Source organism: Camelus ferus, chromosome 18, assembly GCF_009834535.1.
Source record: "Camelus ferus isolate YT-003-E chromosome 18, BCGSAC_Cfer_1.0, whole genome shotgun sequence".
NCBI classification, from domain to species: domain Eukaryota; kingdom Metazoa; phylum Chordata; class Mammalia; order Artiodactyla; family Camelidae; genus Camelus; species Camelus ferus.
In genome coordinates, this window is record NC_045713.1 from 32,686,507 (window position 1) to 32,711,177 (window position 24,671).

The 24,671-nt window shown below is 39.7% G+C and overlaps 1 protein-coding gene across 1 annotated transcript in view; it reads left to right on the forward strand.

Moving 5' to 3' along the window:
* Positions 1 to 24,671, forward strand: part of DNAH3 (dynein axonemal heavy chain 3) — a 150,436-nt gene that overhangs the window by 90,124 nt on the left and 35,641 nt on the right. Inside the window, 9 exon segments of the mRNA XM_032460908.1 lie at positions 5,719 to 5,822; positions 7,980 to 8,274; positions 10,066 to 10,245; positions 18,563 to 18,686; positions 18,766 to 18,922; positions 19,167 to 19,310; positions 20,261 to 20,927; positions 22,203 to 22,368; positions 23,956 to 24,172. Coding sequence (XP_032316799.1) covers positions 5,719 to 5,822; positions 7,980 to 8,274; positions 10,066 to 10,245; positions 18,563 to 18,686; positions 18,766 to 18,922; positions 19,167 to 19,310; positions 20,261 to 20,927; positions 22,203 to 22,368; positions 23,956 to 24,172 — 2,054 coding nt within the window.

A 24,671-nucleotide genomic window follows, 5' to 3' on the forward strand; every position in this document is an offset into this window, starting at 1 on the left:
GCTATATCCACCCCTCTTTAACTACTAATTTTTAATCTAGAAAAAGTTGATGTAATTTTTTAAATCACCTATAATCTCATCAGTCTAACAGGCCCCAGGGAACAGAATGAGAAATACAGCCACTTCTTTTTTTCTTAACTCCCTTCTAGTCCTGTTCTGTGTGTTTACACATGTCATGTCATTGTGATTATGGTATTAATACTTTCTTGAATTTTGTCATTGTAATTACTACTATATTGAAATGTTTATAATGTTTCTACATACGTTATCTTCAGAACGATCACTTTAATGATCTATTCATATTCTCATATGTGTGACTTTTACTTTTAAAAGATTGAAACATGTTTGTGTTCTTTTAAGTAGCTTATACTGTTTTTTTCTTACACTCAAGTAATCCATTACATAAAATTTAAAAAATACAAAGAAAGGAATAGAAGAAAGTAAGTATCAATGGTAATCCTATAATTTAGAAATAATGACTTTTTATATTTTTTCTTCCTTTTTTTCTGTATTTCTCTAACAAAAAGGGGATCATACTTTATGTACATTCCAAATAGTTTTACCTTTTTTATTATAAAAGAAGGTATAGGAAAGGCCATAATAGAACTTCCTGGGGTAAAAGTGTATATACTGAGAGAGATTTGGGTTACATGGTTACAAGCATTTGTCAGATTGGTCAGTGATTGAACAGAAGACTTGTGTGTTTCATTGTATGCAAACTTTGTATCAAAAGGAAAACTATAAATATTGAACAATTAATGATATACGTGCTAAAGTATTTATGAGGAAGTGTCTATGTTTACTTTGCAATGTGTCAAAAAATAAGATGCCTTAATGGATGGATAGAGGGAGGAACAGGTATTGTCTTTTCCCTTGTGGTTTGATGACTATCTTCAGTGTTATGTTTGAATTCCTTTTTCTTTTTGTGTGTCTATCTATTATATATTTTTGGTCTGTGGTTACCATGAGGATTTTATATGGAGATATATATATATATACACACTCACATATATATGTATGTTATTGTTTTAGGGTGCTGATCTCTTTACATCAAATGTATTTTAAAAGCCCTGCATTTGTCCTGTCCTCCCCTCAGAATTACCATTTTTGACATCATATTTTACATCTAATTGTTTTGTGTATCCCTAACTGCTTATTGTGAATATAGACAATTTAACTGCTCAACCTCCCCCGCCAAAAAAACTTGCCTTTGTTTTATACAGATTTTTCATTTTAATATGATTCACCCACAACTTCAATTATGCTTTTACTGCCTTGAGTGATTTTAATTCTTCTGTTGTATCTTTTGTTTCTTTGCAATCCTTTTTTACTGGATGATTAAAATCACAGGCCATGAAGTCAAACTGTCACGGCTTGAGTCCTGGCTCCAATTATTTACTGGTTAGGGGATCCTGAGCAAATTCATTAACCTTTCTCAGTTTCCTCAATTACAAAATGAGAGCAATAATAATAGTATGCATTCATGGTATTCTTGTAAGAATTAAATGAGTTAACACTTGTAAAAACTCTTAGAATAAAGCATGGTACACAGAAAGCGTTAGATAAACATTAGCAATTTTTATTGCTGTCCACCTCATTATCATCTCTGTTAGCTCATCCATCTCCTTTTTTTTAATCTCATCTTGCCTTTTCGTTTAAGCCTGTTTTCTCTTTATGGCTTTCTGTTCCCATTTCATGAAAAAAAAAATGATACCTTTTTTGCACACTATTTAGGATACCAAACGGTTTCCTGAAATTTGGTTATGAGTCCTGCATTAAACCAGGTTCAGAAGTATACACTTCAGGTGTAATCTCCAGATTATATTCTTCTACATGGCAATATATTTTCACAGGTTCCACGTGTTGTTTTCTGCTTCCCCCATTCTTCACAATCAATCTGTCTATGCTCTGTGTCAGCAAATTGGTACATGAAGTGCCCTTGACCCCGTTCTTGGTCCACTTTGTAACAATGTCTTTCAGCTGGGCAGCTAATGATGGGCACAGCTTCCACTCATTTTCTAGGTAACTCTGCCGTACAGCATCTCCCAACTACTGTGATGGACTTGTCTTATTTCTCCACATCCTATTCAACTGATGCAGTATAAGAAAAACCATAATTTCCAGCATATACTGCAATCTAGTTTCTTCATATATCCTCTTTTGTAACAACTACTCTACTTAAAAGTAGGTTTGGTTCTGAATAAGCTGTTCATAAAAGTAGAATGACACATAACAAGTGATTGATGTGAACATATCCATGGAAAGTTAAGCTTTACTTCAGTCTCCATGGTAATCATACACCTTTCTTCCTGCTGGTTTTCAAAATTCTCACTACTTTTGGACATGATCAGGGCAAATAATATTCATAACTCCACCCTTAAAAATAAACCCAAATTCTGTAAACTCTACTTTAGAGTCAGGAACAACGAGATGGCCAAGATCCAATGATCACCTAATGCCATCTGTTGGAGGCAGCTTTTTTATTTGTTTCATCTGTGAACATTCCAAAAAAGGGACATTTTTCAACAGAGGGGTGACTGTGGCTCTTTACTTTGGAAGACTGTACCTCGCTGAATTTAAGATGCCATTACTGTCTCCTTACTCATTGTGGTCTGGGACCCTGCTGCCCCTATCAGCTGCAGGAAGATGGTCTGGTGAGACAAGGATGAGAAAGAAATGAGACAGTTCTCCCAGAGTGGCACCTGGCATGGGGAAGAAACAGCTACCTGATTTTCTGTGTGGGGATGTCACCTGCATCTCTGCATCTTGGAGGGGCCATTAGGCGTATACCCAGAGGACTCTGTTGCACTTTCTCATGCAGTCTCTTGAGATAAAATTTCTCAATCCAGCTCATCCACTGTCTGGTTAGAGGACATTCTGCCCAGATTCTTTCAGTCTTTGTTTTCAGTGACATCATTCCACTTCTTTCTCTTGTGCCTTCATAAGTATTTCAGTAGGAAATTACAAAGCTGTTAGCCAGAACCCATTTGAGTCCAAAGATATATTTTAAGTGCCAAGTGTGATTTCTTTTTATATAACAACTTTATTGAGGTATAATTTACATACCATAAAATCCACTCGTTTAAGGGAACAAATCAGTGGGTTTTAGTAAATTTACCTAGTTGTGCAACTGTCTGATCCAATTTTAGAATGTTGGAACATTAGAACAAATTTAGAACAGTCATCATCCCCCAAAGCTCCTTCATGCCCATTTTCAATTAATCTCTGTTTCCATCGTCAGCCCAAGGCAACCACTCATGTGCTCTCTAGAGATTTGCCTTTTCTGGACATTTCAAATGCATGGAATCATATAGTATATGGCCTCATGTATCTGGCTTGGATTATACTTTCTTATTATCATCTTAAAAAGTTTAAAATGCCTTTCTAGCCTTTCCACAAAGGTTAACGTTTTCATGGTGAGAGATCCAGAGAGGTCTTCTCTGACCTCATGGGGCATTTCTTCCTGGGCTTTTCATGACGTGGGAGCCAGGGTGGGTAATGGATCTCTCAAGTAAGTGCTGAAGGAACTGTGCCGGGGAGCACACACTAAGGAAAGCAGATGGTCCTTTGGGGGATTCTCTCAAGGTTGGGTTCACATCATCTGACATTGACCTATATTTGTCCAGGAAGTGCTAAATGTCCCTTCATTCACCCGTTCATTTTGTGTCCTTTGAAAAGCCACTCACTTCTCTGTTGAAGTTTTCCCTTATTCTCCCAAGTGAAGGAGAGGAAAACAGAGCTGGGGCAGAGGATGGCCAGAAGTGATGAGAATTAGTTTGTCTTCCTGGCTTTCTGCTATCCTCCCCACTCCACCCCTGCACCTGGACCAGAGTTAATAGCACAGCGCAGAGAGAATGGGAGCGCTACTCTGATGAGGACCAGGGAGACCTGGACATAGACGTTCTCAAGTACCTCTCTGTGTGCCCACAGCGATGCTAAATCTCTGGCACATGTACCTCATTCACGTTCCACACAGAATCCTCTAAGCTTGATATAAAATCAGGCCCATTTTACAGATATGCAAATAGTAATCTTGGCCAAGAGCACAGAGCCGTAAATCCACTTCTACTCAGTTGGACCTTCTCTCTTTGGCCTAAATGCTCCTGTATCAAGCCACACATTAGCTCTAGCTAATAACATCAGCAAGGGAAGGGGATACATGCTTTTCTGAATCGTGCTTTTTGTGTCTCCTTTTCTATTGTAAAAACAATTCAATTCTATTAAATAAAAATGATCAAAAAAAATATTTCTTTGTTTATACCACCCTGTCACAAGGATTTTAGTTTTCAAAAAATCGTCCTGTCTTGTCCATCTGCTTTCATCTCTTTACATAGTTGTCATACAGTATCTATTCCATTTCTTATTCTTCTATTTTAAAATGCCACCATTTCTTAAATGCATTTTCCTATGTCAGTACTTAGTTTTTGTGACTGTCATTTTAACGACTGCAAAAATATCCTATTCATCTTATAAGACAAAATTTTGACTGGTCTTCTAATGTGGGACATTTAAATTATTTCCAGATTTTTTTGCTGTCACAGATGGTGCTGCATACTCACATTTAGAGATTATTTTCATTGTGAATTATTTCCTTATGATAAATCCCCAGAATGGGATTTCTGACTTAGACTAGAGAACATTTTTATAGCTCTGTAAGCATAATGCCAGATTGCTTTCTAAAAGTGTTGTACCAGATTGACTTCTAGGTAAAACTGCAGTGACGTAGGATAACAGAAGCTCTCTCCTTTAATACCTAATAAAATGAACAACAACAATCACAAAAATGTAAGCCTAAAAATTCTCCAGCAGTAACTTAAAAAAAAAGTTTATAGCCTGATTCTTTAAACATTGAAAAGTAGTGGACAGGAGGAGAAACAAAAGACCCATGCATCTCTCAGCCCAGAACGTGCAACCCCATGGTCCTTCTAAATGTGATGCTGAGAGGACAGGGGATGAGTTGTCAAAATTCTGAGTGTTCTCACTGGTAATCACCAGTGTTGAGAAAAGCAGACTACAGTGGTGACTGGACAGCAGCAAAAAAAAGTCTGAGAGAAACCCTTGAACATGAAACCCCTGCATGGGGTCGTGTAGGACCTTATTAGCAGTGGGAGAAACTACCAGGTTTGCACCTTCTAGAGCTCCACACTGCGTGGGGGAATGTGAGCGGAATCTTCCAGGAGTGGAGCATGTCTCTGTCTGGAGTGGGATGGAACCAAGGTTCAGGAAAACTGGCCAAATTTTAGAAAGAGAGTCCAAATATATATATTAATATAAATCATGTGTATTTATACACAAAGTGCATGCATGATATATAATATCAAATGATCCCACTCTTATAGAATCCTTTCTTTTACCTGCTGGTCCTTCCATCTTCAATGTGTATGTGTGCCTCGAGAGAGGGCTGGAAGGAATGCCATCAAAAGGTACCTCCGGATGGGAGATTCAGAGTGATCTGTTGCCTTCCTTTTTGGTTCTTTTCAATACTCCCTGTTTACATCATTAAAAATAATTATTTGTATAATTAGCACGTATAATCTTCATACAAGTAATGAAGTCATTACTCTTTAAAAGGTGTTGTTCCAGCTTATACAGTGACACAACCATGCCAGTACTCGCAGTTGCACCTTTCAGATGCCTATGGCTGAGGGAGTTAAATACCTCAGTGTGAAAGGTAAACCCCTGATGTGCTAATAGCCTGTTCTGTTTCTTTGGGTCCAGGAAGCATCTATGATTTTTATTTCCTCAAGCAAGGTGGCGGACATTGGTACACGTGGACGGAGTATATTACCAAAGAAGAGGAAACTATCCCAGCAAATGCGAAGGTAAAAGAGACTTACTGGTCATGGAACTTTGGTGATGACCAAATATTCTCTGAGGTGGAGGGGCTAACTTCAGGTATGTGTTAGCATTTTTAAGAACTTTCTTCAGAAAAATGTTCAAACTGGAGCTGGATTCAGCCCTCAAGTTCCTGGACGTTAGAATCAGAAAGACCCAGATTCCTTACTCAGCCTTCATGCTCTCTGCCTCAGTTTACTCACCTTCACAATAGCAGAAAAAAAAGCTTAAAGGTTGGTTGCAAGGACTGAAGACAATCTACGTGAATTTGTGGCACACACTGAGTGGTAGGTCAATGCCATAGCTATTCTGATTGTTGTCATTGTCAATAATGCCAGGTGGCCATCAGTCCACCTCTCAAGACATCTCAGCCGGGAAGGAGCCTTGCCTTTTCTTCAAAGTCCCCAGAGAAAAATTCCCTTCATCAGAACTCTCAGAAAAATGGGTACTGGTTAATAGTTTCACCCTACCCCTGCTCATTTCCTTGTGGAAGATTTTTCCAGATGGGGACTTTTAATGCCTCTATTGCAGTAGGTAGTGGACATAATTTATCTTTCCGGGAGTGACTGTAGATTGTTCAGACCCCAGGTAGAGTAGTAGATGGTGGATGGGAAAGCGGAAATACTGACAACCAAATCAGACACCAGACAGGACAGCAGCTGCTTGTGAAAAGTGGGCAATAAGCAGGAGTGAGCATAGGCTGAGTTCAGGACACACTCTGAAGGCTGTGTTGTGAAGCCCAGCACAGAGACCATAAACTTTAATTCTCCTTAAAGAGCTTAGTCACCTGAACTCCAGGGGTTTGAAGTCTTGCTGGATTCATACACATAAGAGTCCGTTGCAGAGAATATTTTAGTTCTGCTGGGAATTTTTCCTTTGTCAAACAATTGTTCTAGCCCCTGAAAATAAAAATCTATGAAGCCCAACTTGCTTTAAATTCCCAGTCTTGGTAGCAAAACAAACATCTAGCACCTAGTTCTGCATTCAGCATCACTTTACTGGCTACGTGGCTTTGGACAAGTTAGCCAGCAATCTTCCAGTCTCAGTTTTTTCATCTGAAAAAGTGAGCTAATAATACTCTTGCCTCAGAGGGTTATTGGGAAGATTGGAGGGGATATTACAGGCCAAACATTCGTAGCTCAATACCTGATCTCTTCCTCGCCACTTCAATTCCTTTGTCCTTCTTCTCCCTTTCCTTTGATCAAATTATTTATCAGAAAGAGCCAAGCCTTTGTCTACCAGTATGCACAGGGCCACCATATTTCAGAGTCTCTGTTGGCACCATTTGCATTATAGTCTAGCTTTGCTTTAGGGGCACCGTTTACATAAACCACAGTGTGAATGGTGCTCCCTGGAGTTATGCAACACAGTGGCTCCATGTTCACTAGCCTCTTCCAGTCTAGACATATGAGGAAACTTCAACATATGATATAGATCTTACTGCCCCTTCCTCTGCCCACCTTGGAGGAACCAAATGTGGCCAAATGGTTGATGACAGAGTTCAAGATCAGAGGAGCAGAGCTAAGGTAAACTGTTCCACCCAGAGTAACAGGGATTCCAGGAGCCCAAGACTGTTGCAGTTTCCACTTTGGAAAGGGGTTAATAGGAGGAACCGAGAATCTGAGGGTTGGGAAAAGCAGATGAGGAACAAGCACAGGGAATGAGGGTCAAGGGTCGCACCCACCCTCCTTAGACAGGCAGTATAATGGCATATGGGAGGTGGACCTTTCCCAGAGTGAGGCAGACCGGTTGATTGAGGGCGATGGTCTCAGAGGGCAGCAGCTATGGACCCATCTTTACTATAATTGGTGTTTACACTATGATAGTTCAGTGGTTAAGAATATAGACCTTGGAATCAAACAAGCTGGGATTAAAATCCTTGCATTTAGCTTGCTGTGTTAGCTCTTGACCTCATTTCCAAAACAGGGACAATAATGCCCATCTTTACATGCATGATCTCATTTAATCCTCAAAACAGCTCATGACCTGGGTGCCATTATTATCCCCATTTCACAGATGAAGAAAGTAAGGCCCCTGAGGAGGAAAATACTCAAAATCATAAAGATAAATAAGAAATGGAACTGAATGGTAGAACCCAGTCTCCTGGGCCCGGGGCCAAGACTCACCATGTCTTTGTGGCACAGGTCTCAGAACTCATCATCCCCACAATGGAGACGGCCCGGCAGTCCTTCTTCTTGAAAACCTACCTGGACCATGAGATTCCAGTGTTGTTTGTAGGACCCACAGGCACTGGCAAATCAGTCATCACCAACAACTTCCTTCTCCACCTTCCCAAAAATACCTATCTGCCCAACTGCATCAATTTCTCTGCCAGAACCTCAGCAAGTCAGACCCAGGATATCATCATGTCCAAGCTGGATCGACGGCGGAAGGGCCTTTTTGGTCCTCCCGTAGGGAAGAAAGCAGTGGTATTTGTGGGTAAGGCATTGGCCTGGATCTGGGCACACCAGATTTTTCTACTCTAAGCTGCAGCAAAACAGAACCTCCCTTTGTAGGGCCACTGTACAGTCCTTTTATTTTTAGGAGATAAAATATTTCTGATTAATATAATTTAGTGTTCCTTCCCTCCCCTTCCTTCCTTCCTTTTTTCCCTCTCTCCCTTCCTTTCTTCCATCTTTCTTTCCATCCCTCCGTACTTGCTTCATTTCTTCCCTCCTTCCCTGCCTTTCTCCCTTCTTTCATTTTGTTTCCTGTCCTTTCCTTCATTCATTACCAAGTATTTTTAACCATGGACGATATGCCAAACTTTCAGTAAGTGAGGCATGGTCCAGGCCTTTTTGCCTGAGGGAGGGTCCTCGTTTCTCCTGAGATGAAGCTGAGCCCTTGGATCAGGCAAGGTTACTTTGTAGTGAAAAGTAGTTAGGTCCAGAAGGAGGCTGTGGTGTTTGCCCTCTTGCATCTCCAAAAGCAACTCACACTTTGTGATAAGCTGCTGTTCCATTATGTGGCAGATAAATATGTTACCAGTAAATGAAGAAATCTAATAGTTGCTAAATAAATGTTTGTGAAATAAGCACATTTAATTTTCTCGGGATTTTACCTGTTTACAAAGCACTTCCTCTTTTATTACATTTGAGCCTCACCACCCTGTGAGTTTATTATTACCATCATTATCACTTTGCTAGTCAGTTAATTGAGGCTCCAGAAGGCTAAATTCCCTGTTCAGGGTCAAAAATCTGGAAAATTCTGGAGCCATGAACCAAAACCAGGTTTCTTGGTGCCAAATACATTATATTTTCTACCCTCTTACTGCTGACTCATAGCATTCTCATTCAGTAATAGTAATGCCTTACTCTTCTGGATTATCTAATTCATGTGATTGGTAGTAAATGTTGCATGTATTTATATCCTTGCCAAGTAACAACAGCTCCTCAAAGGCAGGGATCTTATTTTCTTTTCCCTTTTCTTCCCTTTCCCCTTTCCTCCTGCCTGTTCTTCCCTTCCTATTTTTATGGTATATCCAAAAGCAGTTTAGGGTTTGCAGCCAAACAGATCAAGGTTCAAATCTTACTTCTTAACCTTTAGCATATTGTGACTTAACTTCTATGACCTTCCGTTCCTCACCTCTAACATAAAGGTAATACTATTTTCCTTATAAAGGCATTATTTGGATTAGGTGAGATAATAGATATTAAACTCCTAAAATGTTACATGACACCAAACTGGCCGTTTAATCAACATTTATTGGAGTTTATTGAGTCTGTGTGCCAGGTCTGAGCAACAAGCTATTGGGGAAAATCAGCCCCTACCCTAGCGGAAATCACAGTCTATTCCGCCATTTTGATTTTGCTTTTCAAAAACCCTAGCCCAGAGCCTTGCTCCCATTGGAGTTCAGATGTTACCTGGTGGTTGATTTACATATCCTGTTGACTGGGAGAAGGACTGTCTTCCTCACCATCATATCCCTAGCAAATAACAAAATATGTAGCACATGGTAGGCAATCTATATATTTTGGTTGAAGGAATGGGAAAAAATTAAATGTCTGTTTGTTAATCTGTGCATCCTAAAAGTCATAATACACAGAGATCTCAATGAGGCAGAAGAGCCCAAAACCCAGAAAAACCTCTTCCCTTATTGTAAGAATGTCTACTGGCTGAGCCTTGCCTAGAGTGAGGATGTAACAGTGGGCACAGATTCTCCCTTGGAAGGTTGGTCATCTGCTACCTCCTGTGAGACTTACAATCTGTGGCCATGTCTTCTTTCCTCAGATGACCTCAACATGCCAGCCAAAGAGGTGTATGGAGCCCAGCCCCCCGTTGAGCTCCTAAGGCAGTGGACTGACCACGGTTACTGGTTTGACAAGAAGGACACAAACAGGCTGGACATCGTTGATGTGCTGCTTGTGACAGCCATGGGCCCCCCAGGGGGAGGAAGGAATGACATTACTGGTACGTATGTGAAGGAGAGAGTTCAGTACTCTCCACCCACCCTCTACAGAGCCGGACCACCTCCATGGATGGGGGTGCTGGTGCAGAGCATTCTGTCCTGATGGAAGGTGGAGAAAGATGTAGCTTGTAGCCAGAGGGGTTTGAGTTAGCCTCAAGGGGTGGCATTTGTATATCTCATGTTGGAAGTTGTGTGAAATAGGATGGGAAGATGAAAAGAGGATTTGAGGAGTCTTTGGCCAGGTCCTAGAGGAACAGAGAGTCTTACGTGAAAAGGAGAGTTCATTGTAGCCAGCATGTGCTCCAGGAGGAAGGCTAGATCCGAGGTTCTCAACTAGGTGTGCATGACAGATTCCCCTGTTGTATGTCTTACAATTCTTTACCTTGTCAGAGATAAAACACCTAACCCAAAGTGGCATAAGCAAAATAATAATAACAAACAAATAAATATGATTCTCTCCCTGTCATCTAACTCTTCAAGAGTATATTTTGCTTCAGGTGCAACTTGATCCATCCAGGTCTACAGGTATCCATATTTTTATTCTGAGATGCATCCTTGGTTAAGAATCTTAATGCCATTTCCAGACTTAAGATTCTATGACCTTATTCTCCCCTGTGGCATTTATCGTTCTCATCTCTAAAATAGGGAAAGCAGGGTGATTTTATTTGAGTACACAAACCATCACCTTCTACCATCACCTTCTACTTAGAGTCCAGGGGTACCTTTGCACTGGGTTTGACTAGAGCAGGACCTCAGGCACTTTACATCTATAAATTCAACACCTCTTCCACTAGTGAGAGGGAAGGGAGCTTGGTATATTCCTTTTCTCTAAGACCTAGCCATTCAATGTTAGAAAATACTTGCAAACTGTCTGATAAGGAGTTAATATACAAAATATGTAAGGAATTCTTACAACTCTAGAAAAACAACAATCTGATTAGAAAATGGGTAGAAAACTTGAATAGACATTTTTTTCCAAAGAAGACATGCAGATGGCCAACAAGCACATGGAAAGATGTTTAACATTGCTAATATTAGAGAAATACAAATCAAAATCACAATGAGCTATCACCTCACACCTGATAGAATGGCTGTTATCAAAAAATCATGCAATAACAAATGCCATTGTGCACTGTTGGTGGGAATGTAAATTGGTGCAGCCACTATGGAGAACAGTAGGGAGGTCCCTCAAAAAATTAAAAATAGCACTACGACATGATCCAGCAATCCCACTTCTGGGTATGTATCTGAAGGAAATGAAATCACTATCTCGAAGAGATATCTGCACCCCCGTGTTCATCACAGTATTATTCACAATAGGCAAGTCATGGAAACAAAGTGTCCATTGATGGATGAATGGATAAACAAAATGTGAAGTGGGTAAAGAAAATGTGAAATACACAAACACACACACACACAATGGGCTATTATTCAGCCATAAAAAGGATTAAAATCCTATCTTTTGTGACAACATGAATGGACCTTGAGAACATTTTGTTAAGTGAAATAAGTCAGACAAAGAAAAACAAATACTATATGATATCACTTAACATGTGGAATCTAAAAAAGCCAAACTCATAGAAACAGGAGTAGAATGGTGGTTGCCAGGAGTTAGGAGATGAGGGACATGGGGAGATGTCAGTCAAAGGGTTTCCAAATATAAGGTGAATCAGTTTTGAGGATCTAATGTACAGCATGGTGAGTCTAGTCAACAACAACAACAAAAAAGGTAATTATGTGAGGTGATGGAAGTGCTACTTAACCTTACTGTGTAATCATTTTGCAATATATGTATCAAATCATCCTGTTGTAAACCTTCAGCTTATATATGGTATATGTCAATTATATCTCAGTAAAACTGGATGGAAAAAGACCTCTTCAAAAGGTCATATTTGTTTCCAGCAAGTATCTCAGAAATAGTAATCACTAACATTTGTGCAGCAATGGACAGTTTTTAAGCTTTTAAGGTCACAAATATGATATTTGAAACGATTCTATAATAAAGACCAGTGCCCAGAGACTGCCAGGAATGTGTCTGTAGTCAAGTGAAATTAGGTTTACTAATTTGCTGCAGCAAAGGTGTCTGCACAGAATGGAGAAGCATGGGAGTGCTTGGTGAAAGGGAGTTAAATGGACTTGTGCTGGGTAATAAGAGGAAAGGCTTACGGAACCAGGCACTCTGTTCTGGATTAGGTACTCTGAGGAAGTGGGGACAATTTGATAAGTGAGTATCTTAATTTTTTTATAGGAGGCAGGAAGAATGAAGCTGTCACTTGGTAAAGAAGTAGAGTCACTCACATTAGCTAGGGGAGGAAGTTCTCATGGTTGCAGAGCAATCTTGTTTCTATCATGTTTCATCATAGTTGGTTCAACAGCTGATGTTGACATTTAATGAAATTGTGTGCAGTGGAGAACCAACAGCCTAGCTGATAATTGCTAGACCAGCTGCCAGCTATTAGGGCTGAGATGGGAAAACAGGCTCAAGACAATATAGCATGGTGGTTGGGAGCGTGGTTTAGCAGAAACTTGATGTGAGTTTAGGTAACATATAATAAGCACTAATAAACATTAAGTCCTATTAATATCCTTATCATCAAAAAAGCAAGTGACTTCCTCGAGTTCACACAACTATCAATGGTTCCAGATCAACAATGTATAAAATATTATTCTGGCATTTTTGTTTTTAAAAAGCAAAACCTTTCTATGTAAGTATATAATATAGTGGAGAATACATATGTGTGTCTATGTGTATATAGATAGATAGAGAAAGGTAAATATATAAAACTATGGAAATAATTTTGTGAAAATGGCAGCAACTGTGGCAGAATCATTTTTGTCTCTTTCCAAATTCCCAGAGCAACTAGATAGCAAAAGTCTATAAACAACGTTTACAAAAAAAACTAGTTGGCAGAGTGTTCCCCACATATTCCGAAGTGTAATTGGTGGGAACAAACCACTGGCAGCTGCAAGACCCACATGTTATCTGCATCTGTGCAGGAGAAAGCAGAGGCAAATATTGAGACGTCTAACAGAACTGAGAGTGGTGGAACCCAAAAGTAGCCAACAGACATTCACTGGTAAGTGTGGCAGCCAATTTGAGAACACAAGCTGAGGTTGGCAGGACTTCTACCTACTCAAATAACAAGCACAGTGAACCTGCAGGGAGCCCTGAGGGGCTACAGCAGTGTTGCCAACCATGATTTCTCAAAACTAACCAAGTCTCCTAATTGAAGAGAAACTGCTGGAAGTTGAATCAGAATTGAGCAAGTTAAGATCACTAGAAACAATGGAAAGAGAAGGTCACTATGTTTTTTGAACACTTAAAAAATCGGAAAAGGGAGCTTTGTGGGGTTAGAAAAGTCATCTGAATCAAGTCTGCTTCTCATTTCATACATAAAAATGAGCAAAGAAAAAGTACTGATGTCATGTTTCATAAAAAAATTAATGTAAGAAGAAAGAGAATAAAGAGCAGAAAAACATGTACTTCAAAAGCACAACAAAAAGACATACTTAAAATACTTTATTCAAAATAATCTGAAAGGCACTGATGAGATGATGCAAGACGGTAAAGAATGGCATACATCAGAACTGGAAACACTTAGAAATTCAATGAGGGAACTCAAGAGTTAGGGGGTGGGAAAGTACCTTAAAAATGAAGCCAAAACTAAAAGGAATGCAAAATAGGATAGCATCAATAATGCCTTAAGAAATTTTAAAACAATAGAAGGAAATTTTTTGAAATTAGAAAAGAAATGAAGACACAAGCTACAACATGAATGAACCTTAAAGACATTATGTTAGTGAAATAAGTCAGTTATAAAAGAACAAATATTGTATGATTCCACTTATATAGGATACTCAAGTTCATAGAGACAGAAAGTTGCCATGGTCTAGAATTAGAGGGAAATGGGGAGTTACTGTTTAATGAGTTTCCGTTACAGAAGGTGCAAAAGTTTTGGAGATGGGAGTAGTGATGGTTGCACAACAGTGTGAATGTGCTTGATGCCACTATACTGTATACTTAAAAATGGCTAAAATGAGGGAGGAGGGTATAACTCACTGGTAAAGTGTGTGCTTAGCATGTACAGGGTCCTGGGTTCAATCCCTGGTACCTCCACTAAAAAATAATAACTAAATAAACCTAATTATCTCCCCACCAAAAATAAAAATAAATAAATTTTTAAATGGCTGAAGTGGTAAGTTTTATATTATGTATATTTTATCACAATAAAAGAGATTTTTAAAGAAATGAAGAAAAGAATTAAAAGGTTTGAGTGAAAGTAACCAATATTAAAGTTAGGCAGAGAAAATCCAACATACAACTAATAGGAGAGTCTGAAGAAGAAAACCAAAGTTTCTTCAAAGAAAAAAATAAAACAAATAATAAAAGCTATAAGTAAATAAAATACTCCTGAAAAGAAAATGTTTTTTGAAAATTATATATTGGAAGAGTATATTGTCACAACATTGTAAGCTGACTATACTTCAACAAAAATATATTTTTTAAAAAAGAGTATATTGTGTACCTAAGAATGCAGACTGAAAAATGATCATTATCAAGATATACACTAGTGAAATGACTGGACTTTAAAGAAAAAGAGAAAGGTAAAAAGTGCACATGACTTAGAAATAAAATTAGATCATCTTAAGAATTTCAACTGTAATGCTTTATGCTAGAGAGGATGGAATAACATATTTAAGATACTTGAGGAAATAAAATGAGAGTCAAGGATTTTATTGTCAACAAAGCTGACCTTCAAGTATAAAAGGAAAACTGTTAATCAACATGCAAGAAGTCAAAGACTTATTTTCATAAGCCTTCTCTCAGGAATCTACTAGAAAATGGATTTCACACAGTCAAAATGACTATAGAGAGATCAATATAACAACTGTAGTGAGCACTAAATAGGTGGTTATTTGTTGAACTAAGACTAAATGGGAGAGATTATAATATGTAAAGGCTTTATGATCTGATAATGTAGATATAGAACAATTGAAAATGGAGGAAATAGGAGAAAATAATTGCAAATGATGCAACACAAGGGATTGATTTCCAAAATATACAAGCAGCTTACTCAGCTTAATATCAAAAAAACAAACAACCCAATAAAAAATGGACAGAAGATCTAAACAGACATTTCTGCAAAGAATACATACAGATGGCCAACAGGCTCATGAAAAGATGCTCAACATCACTAAGTATTAGAGAAATGCAAATCAAAGCTACAATGAGATAATCACCTCACGCTGGTCAGAATGGCCATCCTTAAAATGTCTACAAATAATAAATGCTGGAGAGAGTCTGGAGAAAAGGGAACCCTTCTACACTGTTGGTGGGAATGTAATTTGGTGCAGCTGCTATGGATGGATCAAAGTGTGGAGATTCCTTAAAAAACTAAAAATAGAGTTACCATATGATCCAACAATCCCACTCCTGGGCATAAATCCAGAGAAACCTCTAATTCAAAAGATACATGCAACCCAATGTTCATAGCGTCATTTTTTTTACAATAGCTGGGACAGGGAAGCAACCTAAATGTCCACCAACAGATTACTGGATAAAGAAGTTGTGGTATGTATACACAATGGAATATTACTCAGCCATAATAAGGGATGAATAATGCTATTTTCAGCAATATGGATGGACCTAGAGATTATCTTACTAAGTGAAGTAAGTCAGATTAAGACAGGTATCATATGATAACACTTACATGTGGAATCTAAAAAATTGATACAACCAAACTTGTTTACAAAACAAAGAGACTCACAGACATAGAAAACAAACTTATGGTTACCAAGGGGGAAGGAGAGGAGGGAGGGATAAATTGGGAGTTTGGGATTGGCAGACACTAACTACTATGTACAGAATAGATAAACAAGGTCATACTGTATAGCACAGGGAACTATATACAATGGCTTGTAGTAACCCATAATGAAAAAGTATATATATATGTATCTGAATCGCTATGCTGTATACCAGCTACTAATATAACATTGTAAATCAACTACACTTCAATAAAAAATAGGGGAAAAAAGGAAAATGAAGGGGGATAAAGATAGCTTGTACAAAAAGTTTTAAACTTTTCAGTTATTGTAATTGGTGGTGGTAGTATATTATTCTGAGAGTGCTGTATGTATAAAGTAGGATTCTATGAATCACTGCTTAGAAAGTTCTATTTCTACTGTCCCTCATGTCCTCGAGAACCAGTGTGTAAAAAAGGAAATCAAGATGTGATATAGAAGAAGCTAAGTAAAGCCCTGAAATCATAAATTTGAAGTATCAGTACTCACTCCTAATGTGAACTGGTGTACCAAGTCTAGAAAGTAATAACTAACTTATTAACAATTATTAGCAGCCAGAATGTGGTCTTGAAATCCAATTTCCTGCTGAAAGAAACCAAGCTTCTTGGAGAAATGGCTGGTTGCACGTCTGGGGCAGGAAATGTGCAAGATATGTCTGTAACATCTTCATATATCCAATAATGAGAAAGCTTTCAAAGACTAAAGAGTCATGTCAAAAGCTTTTAGTTGACAACACAAGGAGGCTCTATTGGCCAAAAATGGGGAAATTTGAGCTTCTACAATGAGAGTAATTTAAATATATTGAGATTTATCAAGATGTATTTAAATCCATGAATCAGACAATCATAGCTGGTCATCTTCAAATGATGATAAGAAACCAACTCATTATCTTGAAAACTTGATAAATAAATGGAAAAAATCAAGCATTTATTTTGACTTTCTTATATGAAGTGTATCATTTTATAAGCAAATAGTAGATGAGGAGAAGTGTCCCTTTATAAAAATGCTTACAATATTTTAATCAACTAATAACTAATATATAAAAAAGAAATGATAGAATCAGAATATCACCATTTTTGCAAATCTTACTGAATTAATGAATCTAGCCATTGAGAATCAGTAGCTACCAACATCACAAAGGGACAGACATAACCATGTGCCTCCTGGTGAAGGACTACACCACCACCTGTATAGTCTGGCCAAAGGGATGGAACTTGAATCTGACCAAGTCTCTGGATATAGCAGCAAATTGGTAGGAAATACTGAGGACAGAGGAATCAAATAAACTCCACTATGAGTATGCAATCAACAGAATTCTGACTGTGGGAACTCTACAGATCAAACAGCCCAGATACCCAACAGTCAAAAGATAAAAGAAAGGGCTGGAGAGGGAAACCTATAGATTAAAAGAGACTTAAAGGAAACATCAACTTTTTTAACTGGCAGGATTAAACTCTGGTATCTAGGAATAAACACATGGGTGATGAAAACCATAAAGAATTGCAAGATAGCAATTACTTTAAAAGTCAGGAGAGTGGTAACCTTTGGAAGGGGACAGGGAGAGGGCTGTGATTGAGATGAGATGCTTGGAGGGGCTTCTATGGAGGGCTGGCAAAGTTGTATTTCTTCATGTGGATGGTAGATGTAAGGGTTGTTAACCTTATAATGATTCACTAAACTATATATTTGTCTTGTGTGGTTTTTCTGTATATGTGTTTTACTTTATATAATAAAATTGTTTTAAAGATATGCAGGCAAATCTATAGAGATGAAAATAGAGAATTAGTTGCCAATGGCTGTAAAGAAATGGGGAGTGACTGCCAGTGGGTACAGGATTTCTTTTTGGGGTGATTAAAATGTTCTACTATTGATTGTGGTAATAGTTGCACAACTAAAATACTGAAAAAAATGTTTAATTGTGTAGTTTGAATGGGTGAATTGTATAGTATGTGAGCTACATCTCAATAAAGCTGATCTATAGATATAGCTATAAATGATGAATATCTGACATATTACAGATAGATATAAATACAGATATAGATATGCAACAATACCAAATTGATAGTGGTTAATTTAGGGGTGAGGAGAGAATGGATTTAGTGTGTGGGAGGTAATGGATACTGTCTATAAAAGCATTTCTGACTTGTTTGACTCTTCTCCCATGATCACATATTGCCTTTATCTTTTAACAGTCCTGAGCACCAGACTAGCACTGTTAGCAGAACTTGTGCTAGAGATGTTCTGTGTCTGTATTATGCAATACAACAGCCACTAGTCACATGTTACTCTTGAGTTGTTGAAACGTGGCTAATGAGACTAAGGAAGTGTTTTAATGTTATTCAATATAGTTAATTTAAGTTTAAATAGCCACATGTGGCTAGAGGCTGCCATATGGGACAGAATAGCGCTAGAACATTAAGGCAGAGGGAAAACTGGCTGTTCTCTATCTTAGGATCACTAGGCCCAGGAGGTAAGCGTGCATGTGTGTGCACACTCACATGTGCGCATGTTTTCCAGGACGGTTCACTCGCCATCTGAATATCATTTCCATCAATGCCTTTGAGGATGACATTTTAACGAAGATTTTCAGTTCAATTGCTGACTGGCACTTTGGGAAAGGGTTTGATGTGGTATTCTTAAGGTAAGAGGTTCCTGATCTTGGCCTGGGGTCCTCACTGCTGGCTCCTCCTTGACTGATCTGCCTTCTGTTTCCTCCCAAGGTGTGGAAAGATGCTGGTACAAGCTACTATGACAATTTATAAAGCTGCAGTGGAGAATTTCCTGCCAACTCCCTCCAAGTCACACTATGTCTTTAACCTGCGGGACTTCTCGCGGGTGATCCAAGGGGTTCTGCTCTGCCCTCACACCCACCTGCAGGTCAGCCGCTATCATTTCTGTTACAAAGTTCGTTCAGCAATATCCTTGGCTACGGGGAATATACAGTGATAATAGTAATAGCTAACTTTTATTAAACATTTAATCTATGCTAGGCATTGTGCTAAGTATTTTATAATCATCACTTCATTTAGTCCTCAAATGAACCCCAAGATTTAGAAACTATTTGAGAACTACCACCTCAGTTACCCCTGCCATTCATTCAAATAATTTACTGGATTTTCAGGATGTAGAAAAATTGATCCGGCTTTGGATCCATGAGGTTTATCGGGTCTTCTATGACCGCCTGATTGATCATGAGGACAGACAGGTCTTTTTCAACATGGTGAAGGAGACAACCTCCAGTTGCTTCAGGCAGTCTGTGGAGAAGGTAAGCCAGACTCCATGATCATTTGGCCTCAGAAATGGTCCCAAATATTTGATCATATTGTTTCAAGGTGCAGGTTTCCTTCCTAGTGGAGACTTGAAGCTCTGCTCTCTGAATCTCAAGAAATAGCATTGAGTCAACTAGTCACTTGATTCGGGGATATAATACTTGGCCCAGTTTTGCTTTACTTCTCTGGTAACATAGGTTTGGATCCTTTCAAAATGGTTTATGATGTGTTACTGTTTATAATTAACTTAAAATACATTTTCAGGGTCAATTAATTTGTGAGTTGAGAAATAAACCTTGGATTGTCATGGTTTGATTGATGCCCTGGGAAAGCCCAAGTGAAAGATTCATGGTTTCCCATTTGTAAATATTTTGTCTTTTCCATTTTGATATAAGAAAAGTTTTAAGCCTATATGTTTGCATCATACAATTCTATGTCTATTTTTAAGAAGCTGTGATTTCTCCATAGAAGAATTGCAAGTGTTTCATATTGCATCCGGAGACCAAATGCAGAAGCACTGCTAGCTTCTAATATCAGAAAGAAGAAGCATCTAAAATATTTCTACTCTAGGCACAGAGTGGGAGCCAGGGTTAATGCCTACACCTCTATTTGGTGAGAGAGCAAGCACATAAAAAATGGTGCCATCTTTCTACCACCTCCTCTTGGAATCTTACAATCTCATCACCAGTATTTTAACCACTTAGCAAACAGACTGACCCTTGCTTTCACACTCCTTTCTCAAATGTCCTTTCATCAGAGTCTGATGTGAACCATCAGATCCACATAGTATGTTTAAAAAAAAAACAAAACAGTTGATGAATCATGACTTTGGAGAATGTGCTCAGAGGAAACAAGCACATCTCCGGTTCCCTCCCGCTACACGTCCCGCGACCATCGTGGCTGGGCCACTGGCTGAATGCCTGGCTGAGACTTATCTTTCCCACAGGTCCTCATCCACCTGTCACCCACCGGAAAGATAGTTGATGATAATATACGTAGCCTCTTCTTTGGGGATTTCTTCAAGCCAGAAAGCGAACCAAAAATCTACGATGAGATCACTGACTTAAAACAGCTCACCTTGGTCATGGAGTACTACCTGGAGGAGTTCAACAACATCAGCAAGGCCCCCATGTCCTTGGTCATGTTCAGGTTCGCCATCGAGCACATCTCCAGGATCTGCCGGGTCCTGAAGCAGGACAAAGGCCACTTGCTCCTGGTGGGCATTGGGGGCAGTGGGCGGCAGAGTGCCAGCAAACTGTCCACATTCATGAACTCATATGAGCTGTACCAGATCGAGATCACGAAGAACTACTCAGGCCACGACTGGCGGGAGGACCTGAAGAAGATCATGCTGCAGGTGGGCGTGGCCACCAAGAGTACTGTGTTCCTCTTTGCTGATAACCAGATCAAGGATGAGTCCTTCATCGAGGACATCAACATGCTTCTGAACACGGGTGATGTGCCCAATATCTTCCCGGCCGACGAGAAGGCTGACCTTGTGGAGAAGATGCAAACGGCAGCCAGGACAGAAGGCGAGAAGATCGAAATCACCCCTCTTTCTATGTATAACTTCTTTATTGAGAGAGTGAAAAAGAACCTTCACATTGTCCTTGGTGAGTAGAAGCAAAGTCAGTTTGCCCTTTTCTTCTGGGTGTTTCAGGGTCTCCTGAGTGCCCTAAGCACAGTCCTCTTACAATGGTGCCAGGACTGACCCAGCCAAGGCACTCGCCCAGGGGTCAGTGGCTGGAATTCCTGTGGAAACTTCCACTCTCCTGAACAAACTATTTTAAACCTGTTCCATTCTCCCCAATTCTCTGAATTCTCCTCTAAATTCTCTCCTTCCTTTTAGTACATTACCCAGGCAGCCTCACGGAACAACATTCGGAGTTCTGCTCTGGGTGAATGACATCTCCAATCCTTCCAGAGACCTAGGGATCTTGTTTAATACTCCTCTCTCATTACCATGTCCTGTCAGTTTTTGCCCCCTTGCTCTCTCTCACATATCTACCCGCTTATCTCTATCTCTGCTACATTCATATTAGCTAAGCCATTATCATCTCACCCAGACCTCACCTCTACAGCCTTCTAACTGTTCTGTGTCCATGTCTGTCCATTCCAGACCTTTCTATTCCATGGAGCCAGAATGGTCTTTTTTTCATGAATTGCAAATATGGTCATTGTATGTTTACACACACACACACACACACACACACACACACACACTGAAACACCTAAATTGCTTTCTATTAGGATAAAGACCAAAATTCCTAACCTATGGTTTTATAAAGCCACCTTCCAGGCTGTCTCCTGTCTCTTCTCCACTCTCATCTCAAACCAAGCTTCCGCTTCTGTTTTTTAGCCACGCTGACCCCACACTTCCACATTATTTACATCCTGCTCCTTTTGCCACATTGAGTCTAAATAAAAAAATGAATGGAATTGGGGGCATAGAACCCAAAGTGTGTGGTTGGATTGAGATGAGGTCAGAAACAAGCTGATGGCCCCCACAGCATCTTCTATAAGTAGCTATGTAAGGGGCATCCATGACTCCTTTATGTCTGGGAGTCAAGACAAATAGAGCAAGGGGGTCAAAGGACTCAAACCACTCTGGCTAAGTGACCCTGAGGATCTGGAGGGATAATATAGATATTGTGAGACCAGCCAGAAGGCTATTGTAATAAACTGAATTTCCATCACAAAGTTGCATGAAAATATCCCCCCTGCACTTCCCAGGCACTTATCATGACTACTCCCCATTGCACCCTGGTGTACCAACAGGAAACACCACTGCTCCCTAGACCCCACCAGCATGCTTGGGAAGACTTTCCTGTCCCTTTAGGCCTCCTTGACGCAGAGAAAGAGACCTAACAGAGTCTACTTTTCATCAGCCATGAGTCCAATTGGGGATGCCTTCCGGAACCGCCTGCGGATGTTCCCATCACTGATCAACTGCTGTACAATTGACTGGTTCCAGTCTTGGCCTACTGATGCCCTGGAGATGGTGGCCAACAAATTTCTAGAAGATGTGGAGCTCGAAGACAGTATTCGGACGGAGTAAGTGTTAGCTGCATTATAGTGCCCCGACCAAATATTTCAAATGAAAATCCAGGTATTGGCTCTATTCTCGTTGCTGTTTTAAGCTTCATCAATTTATATGTTTTTTTTAAAAAAAAGTCTTATACTTTTAAGTCATGTTTAGATAGTTAATAAAACGTCTTTGCTGAAAAAGCATAACATTTCGTTGTACAGAATCGTCCTGGAGATGCACTGTTGTTATAGCTGTGAGAACCTGGATGTGATAATACAGCTATTTCTGTAGTCTCAGAGTGTACATTCCCGACAGGGGCAGTATCACTGCCAAGGGGGTGAAAATTGGTTCTTGTGAGGGTTTTTTTTTGTTGTGAAAAACACTTGCTATTTTTTTGTATAAAGCACAGATATACAAAAAAAAAAAAAAAAAGAAAGAAAGAAAGAAAGAAAAAAAGCACTGAATTTTGGCTAGAGTAGGGGAAGGGATGAAGGGATGAGACTGTCAACCACTCTGGGTGTCCCGTGAATGCAGGAGTCATGTCACCTGCCTTGTATACCTCTATATCCTGGTACATAGTAAGTTCAATTACTACTCATTAAATGAATGAATAAAAAAATGAATAAATAGGCAGAATTTTCATGGCTTTAAGACATTTTAAGAGCTATGAACTTTGTTCTGTAGGCCAGAAGACCCTTAACCTGGGTCTACAGCCTCATGAAAGGAATTTGGAGGGCCAGCGAATATGAATGGGGACAAATTACATCTTCTTGTTCACTGACACCTGGTGCTTTGCATTTCTTTCAGTGAGAGGTGACAATGAGAGGTGATAAACCCCAGTCTGGCTGTGTGAGACCTGTGTCTTTGTTACCTGTGGGAATCACAGTTATTCCCATACCTCATTCAGTCATTACAGATACCCCAATATATCATTTCCTTCAAAATGATGATAGTTTTCAGACTCGTTGCCCAATCTTACTATTTAATGCCTCCATCGGCAAACTATGACCCATGGGCCAAGTCCAGTTCACAGTCTATGTCTGTACATAATGTTTTATTGGAAGACAGCCATGCACACTACAATGGCAGAGTCGAGTAGTTACTACTGAGACTATGTGGCTCACAAAGTCTAAAATAGTTACTATCTGGCCCTTTCCGGAAAAAGTCTGCTGACCCCTGATTTAATGTATCAATAAAAGCACACATATAACAATATCACAAATTTGGTTTTTAAAATATGTTGAAAACTCTTTCAACATAATTGGTTTCCTTTATAATCCTATATATATGTATATTATGTTGTGCATTTTAAAACATTATTCTGCAAAGTCCAGAGGCTTCACCAGACTGCCAAAGATTAAGAACTCCTGCTTAAGCCCTGGTGATTCACAAAAGCGATCAAAGATAGAAATTACCCGATCAAAGATCATTCTGGTAGGAATTTATACCTCCTTCATCCCTCCTGAGCCTCTGTTGACATGCTGCAGGGAATTTGGGATTCCAGCAGGCCATGGTGAGTGGTCTTCTCGCACCCTCACATCTGCGAGCCAAGCCGTGCTGGATCCCTCTACAGCAGGTTGGACCTGCCTCCCTACCCTTTGTGTCCTTGGCAGGGTCATCTCCATGTGCAAATATTTCCAGGAGAACGTGAAAACGCTGTCTCTCGACTACTACCACACACTTCGCAGACACAACTACGTTACCCCTACCTCCTATCTCGAACTGATCCTAACCTTCAAGACGCTCCTGAATAGGAAGAGACAAGAGGTGGATGTGATGAGGAACCGCTACCTGACAGGCCTGCAGAAGCTTGAATTTGCAGCATCACAGGTGAGCACTGCCAGAACAGAACAGGGACGAAGAGGTCTAGGGCCAAGGGGACGTGGTGAGGCGCTTGTTCAGGTGCGGAGGTTAAGAGAGCACCAGATAAAGACAGCATCTCACCCCGCACTTGCAGGACTTAACCTCGCTTACCTCAGCCTAATCTTGGCCCTGTGAGAGTCTGTCTTTAAAGCCTTTGATGTTTTCTTCACCATGGATCTTTTTGAACGAATTTTAACTTCTTACATTACAGTAAAACACGACTTATCTGGAGTACTGAGTGTTTTTGGTGCCCCTTTAAATTCTGTGTCCAAGGCAAGTGCCTCACTCACCTCACCCTTGCCTCAGTCCCGGGTATTCTCAGTGGGGGACTGGGCAGGACAGGGCGGTGGTTAGAGCAGGGTTTTGTGGAGTCGGACAGTCCTGGGCTCAAACTCCAGCATTACAACTTATCAGCTATACAACCTGGAAGATGTTATTTCAACCTCTTGGGGCCTTAGTTTCCTCA